The sequence below is a fragment of the Harpia harpyja genome, chromosome 13 (genome assembly GCF_026419915.1).
Source record: "Harpia harpyja isolate bHarHar1 chromosome 13, bHarHar1 primary haplotype, whole genome shotgun sequence".
NCBI classification, from domain to species: Eukaryota; Metazoa; Chordata; class Aves; order Accipitriformes; family Accipitridae; genus Harpia; species Harpia harpyja.
This window is the reverse complement of record NC_068952.1, coordinates 36,328,405-36,340,846: the sequence shown is the minus strand read 5'-3', so window position 1 is coordinate 36,340,846 and position 12,442 is coordinate 36,328,405. Positions and strand designations below refer to the sequence as shown.

The following is a 12,442-nucleotide window of genomic DNA, read 5'->3' as shown; positions in this document are numbered from 1 at the left end:
TGTGCTGTATACAGCAGACATTTCCTTGAAGGCCAAGCATATGCTCAATGCATATGCATATTTCAGTAACTCAAAATACTCATGGGTTTTCACAAGTTCAAGGTATTTTAGGATTCTGCAGCTAGCACATGCAGTAGAGAAGTTTCTATCCTTAGAACTGGTCCTAAAACACACTACTTAAAATGTCTGAGATGCATCTCTACCCCAAAACACTAAATTAATGACAGACTGGAAGTTTTGAGAAGTTGTAGAGTTCTGCTCCTCCCAAATCTTTTTTTTTGTTGTTTGTTTGTTTTTTGTTTTAGTACAAATATACCGGTCTTAACTGCAGAAAAAAACTTTGTACAATACTGTAATGCAAAGAGCCAAAAACCCCCTAATAACACCAGATTTAACTGCCAGGTCAAAGAAGAAATGGCTAAAGCTCAAGTTCTCTCAGCTCCTCCTCCCTCCTCCCTAAATCCCACTCACTTAAATATCTGAAAATAAGGACTTACAGCAAAAATGCCTTCTCAACCATAATTACCTCACAGGGCTAAAGAAGGGGTATCAAATTAAAAAACTCACTAAGTTTAGATGTCAGGCAGTATACTATTATTAAAGTTAAGAAATAGATTATTCTTTAGTCAGCTATGTTTTAACTGATTTCTTAAGGTGTATGTAAGAACATTAAACTCATGAACTCCTGTGTTCTACTTTTCACGATTAAATTTCAGCAACATCTTAAAACATGCCTTAAATTGCCAGCATTTAAACACTATTGTATTTTAATCAATAACTTTGGATGAGGATGTGACTTTCAAACAAGATAGCATTTTTGAAAGTAATTGCTTATCTACATCCTGTAATTTTTTTATTTTATCAGCCAACTTCCATTACAAAAAAAATTCCCTGCCTAATGAACAAACACTTTTATTCTCTCATATTTAGCATATAATTCCTACCTTGTTTTAATTCTTTCATTGAAATAAACCTTTTGGATTTCACCAGTAACGCATGTGAAGTTTTAACTCTGGTTTTAACCCTCTGCACAAAATCAGGAAGACCATGACTCCGTGACAGTACAGGCAATGGTGAAACATGCTTTCTTTTAAGACTGATCTGAAGACAGATAATATACATACCTAAGTTTTCTCCACCCCAAACATCCATCATCATGTCATACTTCCCTAGTTCTTCAAAATAGGATTTGTCCATCACAAATAACCCACCAGCTATCATGGGTGTCCTAAACAGACAAGAAAAATTAAATACTTACAGAACCATGAACTCAGAGGCAACCATTATTTGCACCTCAAGGTTAATACCCCCTTGAAAAAATTTGCAATGCTTTCGAATGCAACTAATTTTGCATATATCAATTCAAATGTTGTCTGCACACATTTCTATGGCATATATAGTACCCTGATCACCTTCTGAGGCAGTTTCCAGATCTCCATTTGGCTTACAAGTTCCTGACGTAAAGGGTGGCAATTTGTGCCAGCAATAAAACATTAATACTGATGCTGTATTTTTAGCCTTCAAAACATACCAGCTTTAAACAAAGTGACATCGACTTTTTGTTAAGGGTAAATAATCTACTAGTGTGCTTTAAAGTATTTTTTTTAAATACAACTTATTTATGAGTCTCATAATGTTACATAAATATGAATGAAATTTCATTATTAATGAAAGCTATAGTAAAGATCCCCTTCCAGACTTAGAGAAGATGATTTCTAACTTTGTTTAGTTGCAAACTGCAATCTATTAGAGGGAGAAGTGGTGGTACAGACATACTTTATGGGAGCAACCGGATTTCCTTGCCGTGCTCTTCTTTGCTCTGGTGTCATGTAATCCCACTTGAACACCAGGTTCCAATCAAAGCCTTCAAGAAGAAAATATTAGAGTAGGATGTTAAAAAGACTGCGGTCATCATTCAACTTGTAGTAACATAATGTTGACTGAAAACACTGGGAACTGTAATTTAAATTAAAAATTTAAACTTGGACAAACTTCTGGGTAGAAAACAGACAAGTCCAGATGAAAGGTAAAGAAGTTGACAGGGCAATAAAACAGGAATCTCAAATATTAAGTAACTTCCATTCCTCTTGTTGCCATCTATTACGCAAAGTAAGAAACCCAGTCAACAAGTGACAAAGCAAAAGCCTCATATATGAATCCAACATCTCATATCTTTACATTGAATAGAACATCATGTGAAGATCTTCCAGCCATTACAAATGCTCCTAACAGTCTTTACTGCACAATTGCATTTCAACTCTTATCAAATGATCACATATTTATGTTTACACAGGCTTTACGCAGTACTCTTGGTACTCCTCTATCAGCAGGAGCTCTCCATCATGAAGGTCACACCAGGTTATGGAGCTCCCTCTTATCTTACTAACATTCCTTTAACTTCCTGCTTTCCCACTGCATACTTCCAAGTGCATCATTTTTTAAACCCGAGGCAAGTGCTAGAGCACCAAAATCTTACTTCCCTTATATATGTACATATAGGTGTGTACACACAGCAACAGCTGGTCTGGTCCTTTCCTGAGTTAAGCACAGAAGCCCATAAAGATCACTAGAATAGACAAGACCAATAGGTGACCTACAGCAGCTTTCTACGTGACAACCATTTGAATTACCTCCTTTAGGCAACAATACACAGCTGGTACAAGACAAACTCCCTATAGGAAACACTTTCATAATAGTTTTTGAGCTGGGTTATGCCCATAAGCATGAACATCTATTAAAAAACTACACAAGGTCCATAGCCCTCTCCCAGTACACCTAGCAAATCAGCCTTACGCAGACTGCCTGCTGCCAAACACATTTACATCCTATGAGGTCATGTAAGGAATGATTTCCAGATTTCTGGTGCACAGATGTCAGTAGTTTTCTTTCTCCAGCATAAAGATAAAGCAACTACTTTGTGGAGAAAAAGCTAAAGTAAACAGACAACAATTACAGTCCTACAAACTATCTGTCTGCATCTGTAAACATGCATAGTAATGACTGATGCAGAGTTGAAAACTAAACAGTTTTCATTTTAACTCACAAGATATTTATCACACGCACACTACAGAAATTATCCTGAACAGTCTTTACAGCATGCATGCCAACTCTTTCTCTCCATGTTTGAGTACTTCATGAAGTGTTGCACTGTAAAAATGAAAGACCATCTAACTACTCTAAAACTCCAAGTAGCAAAACAGTAAAATGGCTACAATCGATAGTACTGCAAAGCCTCCAGCATGAAAAGTAAAATGAGCTCCAATATTTCCATGCAGTTAAAAAGTCGTACCCAGCATACGTATCATACGTACCCAGCAAAATTACTTGCATCTGGGAGAACTTTGAAAAAACCTACTGTTCTCTGGCAGAAGCAGTGGAGATAGAGTTACATATACTCCAGTGAACACAAGGGGTCTCTTTTGGAACACAGCACTCTGTTACAAACTCCGAACAAGTGCACAAATTGTCTACCCATAAAAAATGGTTTTCCATCTCCATTTTCACTGAGTCTGGGAAAAATCTGCACTCAATGAGATAATATCAGTAACTCTGTAAAGGAAGTATTTTTAAACACAAGTGCATATCCAACATGAAATTCCATCCAGTGTAAACTGCATCATAGGCATACTCTAAATTATTAGATCTCCGTTAACTACAGTTTATTCCAGTAATTAAAGTGTTTCTCAGGGCAGTATAAACACTTTCACAAATCCCTCCCTCAAAAAAAAATTTGTAACATGAAGTGCATGGATTTAGTATTGGCCAGACTTGGGAATTATTTCAGCCCTGTCCGCTTTAAAAAGTTTGTAGCATTTGCTAGGTTGCTTGTCTTGGGTGATTAAGTTCTTTCAATACAGACCAGGCACAAATGCTGTCCCAGCTGTCTCAAGTCTCCATGCTTCAGCCACACAGATACTGTGTCTAAGGTTGAAAGCATAGTTTGGTTTCCATGTTTAGACTTGGCCCCAGTGAATGTGTCCCTGTGATGCCAAATGCTGTAGTGCCTCTAACATGGTAATCTGTCCTCTGGGAACTGAAAAGAAATATATGATTCACGTTTCAACAGACCCCCAAATAGCTTTAAACACTGGTATGTGCAAAATTTCTATTGTTAACATTAAAAAAAGACAGCTTCTCACTCCTCAGCCCAGAAATACAGAGGCTCCATGCACTTAAAAAAAAAAATCTATCTATTTCTATTGTGTACGAGGGGAGAAAATGAGCACACAAAAAAAGAAAAAGAAAAGAAAAGAAAAGAAAAAGAGAAACGTAGTTCCAAAGATGAAGCATGAAAAGCAGTAGCAAGTGAAATGATCTCTCAATCTTCTCCCACTTCACTTGGGAAGAATTAAAGAGCATGAACCCCGCAGGAACCAATCGAAGATTTCAATGAAAGAATTCCTCCTCCTACTGCAGACAACAATAAAAACCACATAATGGTATAGAGATTTCCATACTCGAGGTATAATGAATAGATTGGGTAAAAGCCTAAAGGTTTTAATAAAGCTGGCACACAGATAATAGCACAGAACTATACATTAGCATACTGTGAATATATGCACTGTAGGTGTTATTTCAAAACGTTAATTAAAAGGATACAGAACCTCTCGCCTCCAGATCACTGACGAACTTGAAGCATATGCAACATTATGCAAATATTGCTTTTATTTTAGTTTACTGGAACAACACTTGGTGGCCGGTTGGAGACTAGTAACTGAAAGAACAGGCTTGAAATTTTTTTTCCTTCCTCACTCAATAAAGTCCATTTAGAAAAAGCTGAAACACTGTGGGAACAGCACTACGTAATTTCTATACAGTGGCTCATCTTATATCTTTATGCAGACAGTTCAGTTTCCAGGGTTGTGGGAATAATTATTAAAAAAAAGGGGGGGGGGCAGAGAACAGCTATTTTAAACTCTAGATTCTTGCTAGGAGTGAAAAAAGTTTTATAAAAATTGTAATGAGTAAGGATTTTAGTGTGTGGTTGCCCTCCCCCTCTTTGGAAAAGGAAAGGGGAGGATTTTTTTATTGTATTCATTTTTATTGAGTGCTTCACAAGTCTTTTTACTATTTGCTGTCAACAGTTTACACTAGCTAGACATAGTGAAACTGTAGAGTACTTCTAAACTTAACAGGGAATTTTTATAACGGTAAAGGTATAAATGCTACAAATTTTCACGGTCACATGTTACTCTCTTCACAATTACAGATCATGGCTAACAATAACATTTATTTTTTAAACACATTCCAAAGCCTTCTGCTTACTCAGAAGAGTTTAATTTTTAAAGCAAATCAGCATCTTGAAAAAAAACTCATAGGCACTGCATTGCTGATGGGCTTCTAAGCTAGTGAGCAATTAAAGCCTGTCTTATCTAAAAAGAGAATCATAAGCTCTGGCCATAAGCTGCTTCTGACATATTCATACAATCCTACATTGGAGCGAGTCTTGCACATTGGTAAAAGGCAGCATAAACTTATAAATATTAGTATAATAAAGATCAACTGTTTTAAAGTAGAGGACAATAAGGCCAATTAAAATCCAAGCCTAGAAACAAGTAACCTACAGAACTTAAAACCAGATATATGAAAGGGAAGAACAGTATGTTAATTGCTCATTCCACAACTGCAGTGATCATGAGCTTTGATTCTTGATGCTTTTTTTTTTTTTTTTTTTTTAAATCTGTATTCCAGTACAGGTACATACCGCCTTTTAAATCAGCTGACGCCCCCACATACTGGAAGTTGTCCATATTAATTACATCAATAATAGGAGACACAACTCTGGTCTTGTCCTAAAATAAATATTAGAAAGTAATATTGAAATAATGAAATCAACATATAAAGATTCAGACAGGATGAGATGTTGAACAGTTCAGCAGGATTTCATTAGCACGTCTCCCCCAGCTCTCCCCCTACTTCAACTTACAGCTCTGAATAGCCAGTGCTGTGAATAGCATTGCTCAGCACTGCTTCAGAAAGCAGAAACCACACAATATAGCTGGGAATCCTCTTTCTATTCTAGGCTACTTATATTCAAGTAATCCCCCTCTTCTGACTTGCTCTTGAAGAAGGCAGCAAACTTGTAGTTCTAAAGGCAGTCGAGCAAACAGCACTTCCATTCTTACTTTTAAAACCAGCTCCAAGAAAAGAAGCATCCAGGCAATTCATATTTTCCACAGCAAATCTCTAGCCACGCAGTGTATTACGGTCTTATTATTTCAACCTTTAAGGAACACTTAGGCCTTTCTGCAATCAGAAAAGTCTTAGGTTAATGCTAACCCATTTCACACTAGCAGAATCACACTTCAATATCAGATACTTAGACAGTAAAGAGAACCTAAAACCACCTCAAACTAATGAATGCTATTAATCTCCAGCAGCCAAGATTCCAGTGGTACAGATACCACATTCCTCTGTCCAACCAAGGTCTCATATAGTACTCTGAGCATTGTTAATTACCTCAGCTGATGTTTTTGTCAAAACAGTTTAAGAAAAACAAAAATCTTTCCAACAGCTCCACGTGCATCATCCAGTAGGATCACAAGACATCAGTACTTTAAAAAAAAGACTCATCTAATATTAGAAATACAATATCATGGTTAAGCCAATTTGTCTCCATGAGTTATTGGGGGGAAAAAAAAGTTACATTTACAGACTGAAGCATAACTTCTATGGTAGTTTGATGGAACATTTTGCTTGAGTTCAAAATAAAAGTTTGAGGTCCACAATTTAACATCATTCAGAGAGCACAGATAACTTCAGAATAGTGTATCACCAAATCTGTGAATATAAACAAATGTTTTGAACAAACGGGATATTTTGGCAACTGTTAACAGAGAAACAGTTCTCATGGTTAAAAAACCATACCAATCTAAACATCTCCATTTTAAGAATTTATTTCATAAGTATGTCTTCAAACAACAACACATATATTCTATACAGTGTTTCAGCAATGCATCCCCCTTCCTAATCAGTATTGTACAGAACAGATTGGAACCAAACTAGTATGAGAATAGCTTGAGCTCCTAACAAGAGACTTAAAAACAACTCTTTTAGTCAAATGCTTTGCTTGGTCCAATAAGGACACTAGACACCCATTTTCATTTATTGGATCTTAACTATTCAATCTGTGCTGATTTTAATAAGCCCTAATTACATTGTTGGCATTTATTAGGTCATTCTGCCTGAGTGAGCAACAGGTCACTAACTTCTGTATCAGCCAAAAGGAGAATCCAAGTGAACCCAAGAGAATTCAAGCTGAAGACTAAGCTAAAAGCTGAAGACTCATTATTGATTTCTACACTCCTTTTAAGTATCACGGCAGCTGAACCACCCTGGCCAAATACCTGCTTTTATGAGGGATGTAATGTAACATCTAATCAGGTCTGCTACTAAGTATCAATTAGCTTGGTCTAAAGCAAGCTAGAAACACAGACAAAAAAGACCAACCTGTCCTACCTCCCCATCGATCACATCTTTAGCTCCTGTTTCTGTTAGCTGTAGCCCCAAGTCCATGTTTATAATGGCAAGCATACAGTTTTGCTAACTGTGTTGTACTTGGGAAGCAATAATGATTTACGGCACCTTAACTGCGAAACACTAACTGTGTTTGTGTGCCCTCCTATACTGCTAAAGCATTTCAGGTGCACCCATGACCTTATTTTAGGCATTCTATATACAGTGATAGAATTAGAAAACTCTTTTATTTAAAGACTGATGAGATAGAAGATATCCAGCCTGTCCAGCTATTCACAATACACCCATGAAATACACGAAACAAAAATGAAACCACCCTTCCTTTCTTTCTCCTTCTTTCCTTAGCTGAAGCTAAGACAGCTTATACATCTACGCCCATCTCTAAAAATCTTTTCTGACAAAAATCTGCATTTTCTCAAAAGGTTCTACTTGGCACAGTTGAACCTGGTGGTAAAAATTTCCCAAGCTGTCAAGTATTACATTAGGTAGAGCTTCAGTTAGGCTTCAAACCCATCTCCACCATGCTGAGTAAGCAGGTAGCACGCTGTCTCTATGCATTTGGGATTTCCTCAGGCTTTTACTGCTGGTCTGATTAGTTCTATCAGTATCAGTGCGACACCACACTAACACCACTTGCTACACCTAATGTATTATTTAAACAACTTACAGTTTTTTCTCCAACAGACAAATACCCAGGTTATAAACATTCAGTTTAATGTACAACCCCCACTTCGTTGGCTTGGAAACATGCTGTTCCTTCCATGATTTGAAATTATAGATTTGCTCAGCAGCAAAGCAGACAAAAGACTTGCACATTCTTAAGGTGATGCTTTGCAGGGCACTACGAAGTTGTCAATACAGAGATTGCTACAAAGAAAGAGCTTGTGGGTCTCCAAAGTACACAGAGTTCATTCACTTAAAATACTACACAGCAGCTGCCCCCTTTAAATTGTCCTAAAGCAAGATATTTATTTATCCATAGTGTGATTAAAGTAGAAATCCAATGTGCATTTTCGAAACAAAAAAACACAAGCAAAAAGGAAGTCTTTTTGTAATGTTCTGTTTCATTCTGAAGGGTTTCACCATAACTTATAATGGAACACACAACTGGAAAACCATGTGTTTCTTGCTGAGGGTAATGGAAAGAAATAACCTGTGAATACTGCAAGTCTCTAGTGCCTGGAAGCTTGTAGCAGACTACTTCATTTTAGTATTTCATGAGGAGGTTATGTATGCTCTAGAGAGTTAGTCTATTATATATTATTCTCATAAACCATCAGAAATTTTCCTCAAGGTTCTGCATACATTGCTTCCCCCCTCTCTAAAAATCTCAAGACACTTCAAAGATTAAGCTTCACAACACTCTTAAGAGAAAATATAAATATTTTCCTTTCAGCATTGTGCCAGTTAAAAGTTGACTCATTCAGGGTCACAAAATCTGAGACAGATATGAAAAAGGAATCCACATCTCATTTCTTAATCTTAGCTCTTTCTTCCTTTTAAGATCGTCTTTGTTTAAAAATACCTTCCTAAAAGTGACAGGCTTTATGGCTATGCTATGAAAACAGATTAGTTCAGTCCTGCACCAGAATCTTCCAATTTTTATTTTTCTCATGTAACTGATATATTGTAAGAATAGAACATCAAAGTGATTAGAAAGTGGAAATGGAAAAAGCCAAGCAGACAAATATTCATTCAATAGCCAGTAGTTACCAGTGTTTATAAGGTTGTGTACACTTATTACTATGTTGACATTTTGGGGGAATTAAAGGGTTAAACTGGCTCCTTGTTTGATCTCCCCTAACTAACAAGCACACAAAAAAATCTAGAGGACGACATAAAAGGTAGCCTTAGGGAATCAGGCAGAAAGCCATTCTCCAGGAGGGAGTAAAGAGGGAGAAGATATACCAGCTCCAGGTTACACAGGTATCTGTACACATTCTGAACTCTAAACTATTCACCTTTTATGTATGTTGCTTCTGCTTTAAGCCTTTGCTCAAATTGCTGAAGAAAGATCCCTAGCAGTGCCAGACCCCTCTAGGAATGCTAAGCAAGCCTGGTCAAGACACAAAGATACTCTAACCAGGAAATCATCTCTAAGAAGAAAACCATGGGATGGATTATCCTTCAACTGAAGAGGAGAGCTTGATGCCTCAGGTACTCCTAACACAAGCAAGATGTCAAAGATGTAGCTTTCTAAAGTGGTTACAGCACATCAGATAGAGTATTGTAGAACTGATTCAATTCAGACTGTTTCTTGGAAGCTATATATTTTTATATTGTAACATACACAACTAAAACTCCAACAGAATTAAATGCCAGGTGGGCTATTCTGGAACAAAAGGAAAAAAGAAAAAACCCACACTTTCCACCACATACAGAACAGATACAGCAGTGCATCAGAAAATACTGTATTAATGCATAGTACCCCTGACCTGAAAAAGTTACCTTTGAGGCCAGAGCAGATATGAGTTCACATCTATTCAGCCTCTTGTCACTGAGACTATCAAGAAAATGCTGCCAATTAGCATACTATCTGCACTGTGAGTAAAATCAATCCATTTAAAATAACAAAGAACCATCATATACTATAGGTAAACACTATCCATGCCTTAAGTATTTGAACAAGCAGAAAGCTTAGAAGCTACTTTATCAAACCTCACACCTGTTGGTTGGGAGTCTTCCCAGATGAAAGTAAACTAGAATTCCACATCAATTATTTATTTAACAGTACATCAAGCTTTTAAGAATGAAAAAACATATTCATACAACTGAAAACTATTCAAGTTTTGTACACATGATTAGCGTGTACCATGGTGACAATTGTGAGGAGCAAGTTTTGAAGGATCTAATAATTCCTGTGCTGCTAAAAAGTAGCTGCCGCACAAAGCAAAATATGCACCAGTTTCTCCCACCAAGTATACCACATGGAATGCTGGATCTCCACAAAATTGTCAGCTATTTAATAAGAGATTTTACATTCTGTTACGATGCAAAGGTAACACTTTTTCACAACGCATTATCAGTTTCAGAAAGCTAAACGAGCATGCCCTGAAAAAAGTCATAGACAAGAAAAAGGGTAAATGGCAAAATAGCTGTCTTACTAAAAAGCAGGGGTTTGTTGACCAAAACTACCATTTCTCTTCTGATTTCTCGAACAGGTAGATGCTTCAAACCATTTACACAAAAAGGCTTGAAAACAGATTCCACGTCCTAGAATCCATTAGTGTTTTAGCTGCAAACATTCTCCACTTCCTTCTGAGATACATGTAATGCCTTCAAGTTTATTTTCCTAGTTAATAATTATAGAGAAATTGCCCCGACCCTTCTGAGGCTACACCACTTCACACAGGCACAAAAATAGAAGGAAGTGCTATGTTTCTCATGCTCAAGGGCTTTGTAGGCTCTAAGTACTTTAATAGTGTCCAGGTTTGAGCTGATTAAAGTTATTTCTAGTCCAAAATAGGATTTTAACTGCTGATATGTCTTAGGCCACTTACAGTATTTCTGGAATAGACAGTAAACCATCACAGAACCAAACAGAATAAGGAAAATCAGTCATCAGTTGATAGCTTCTCCAGTGGCATATTGAGTACACGGGTTTTACTTCCTTCCCCCCCCCCACCCCCCCCTTTTGGGGGAAGTGCAAAGGGAACTGTAGGGAGGATAAGCAAAGAACTGGGCCTTAACAAGACGGGGTAGCTTAGCAAAACCATTTTGACCAGGAGCAGTTTGAAAGAAAGCCTTTCCAGGAAGGGGAGCTGACCAGAAAGGGAATGCAATTAAGAAAGAAGAAAAACCCTGTAGTCTTGAGTGTTCCCCAGTGGTTTTTGGGATCACACTTGATTCACTTTCCACTTCAACTGAGTTCCTCCAGAGCAAGTTAACAAGTATAACCAAGCCCTGGAGAAAACAGTATACTTTCAATCCTCTCAATTGCTTTTCCAGGACACTGACTAAGCATCATTTTCATAGAAGCTGAAAGCCCACAGTCCCTGCTAATTTCCATGACAATTTTGGTTTCACAGCTCAACCTCTCTCCTATTATCATGCTGAATCTTAATGAGGCATAAATACTCAGGTAAACTGAATTACATTGAGAAGATACTGGTTGAGGAGAACTATACTTTGCTCTAAAGATTTTCAACACTTACTGAGGAGATCCCTAAAGAACCAAAGAAGCATATATTTAAATTGCTTGTAAAGATAATAATAAATATTCACATTTTATGTTCCTGTGTTCACAGATTAAATGAACAAAAAGTGGGTTTTAATCACAGAACACTCTGATCATCTCCATCATCTCACTTCAGAGAAAAAGCTTCCTTAGAAAAATGCATAAAATTAATGTAGTATAAACCAGATGGCTTTAAAATTTAAAAGCTACTTCTTCAGGAAATTACTTTAGAAGAACTCTTTACTAACCTCAGCTACTCTTTCCAAAAGCGGTTCCAGCCAGTGTTCATTGCATTCACAGTGACTATCCAGGAAGGTCAGCACTTTTGCTTGTGCTGCATCTGCCCCTCTGACACGGGAGCGCATCAAGCCTGAGAATTAAAGATAGAAAGTTTTAAGTACTTACTGAGGAAAACAATCAACAGTAGTGAGAAACTATTCCATTCCAAGTTAGTCATTAATTAAATTACTCTAACTCAGACAGGACAAACACACAAGTTCCATTATCAAAATGAGATACTAGTTAAAAATTTAGTGAAATGACTTCATACCAAACAGCCTGCAAGCTTCCAACGTACTGCACCCTAGTCTACAGGTTTCAATCTGATTTAAGTAGAAGAATTAGAGTACCTTTTCAAAAAAAAGTGATACACAAGTACAGCTGGGTCTGCATTACAGTAAAAGGTAATTATACTGACAAACGTTACTCAAGATCAGTCCTGGAAACAAACACCTTTCCTACAGCTCTACGATAGAACTGAGGAAAGCACCATCATTAACTTATCTCCCC

General features: G+C 37.1%; 1 protein-coding gene across 1 annotated transcript in view; it reads right to left on the bottom strand.

Moving 5' to 3' along the window:
* The window catches only part of GALNT2 (polypeptide N-acetylgalactosaminyltransferase 2), a 101,073-nt gene that overhangs the window by 18,393 nt on the left and 70,238 nt on the right, over nucleotides 1–12,442 (bottom strand). The window contains exons 7-10 of the mRNA XM_052806103.1: nucleotides 11,902–12,023; nucleotides 5,705–5,792; nucleotides 1,777–1,864; nucleotides 1,125–1,228 (exon numbers count right to left, since the gene is read on the bottom strand). Coding sequence (XP_052662063.1) covers nucleotides 1,125–1,228; nucleotides 1,777–1,864; nucleotides 5,705–5,792; nucleotides 11,902–12,023 — 402 coding nt within the window. The remainder of the gene's footprint in view (nucleotides 1–1,124; nucleotides 1,229–1,776; nucleotides 1,865–5,704; nucleotides 5,793–11,901; nucleotides 12,024–12,442) is intronic.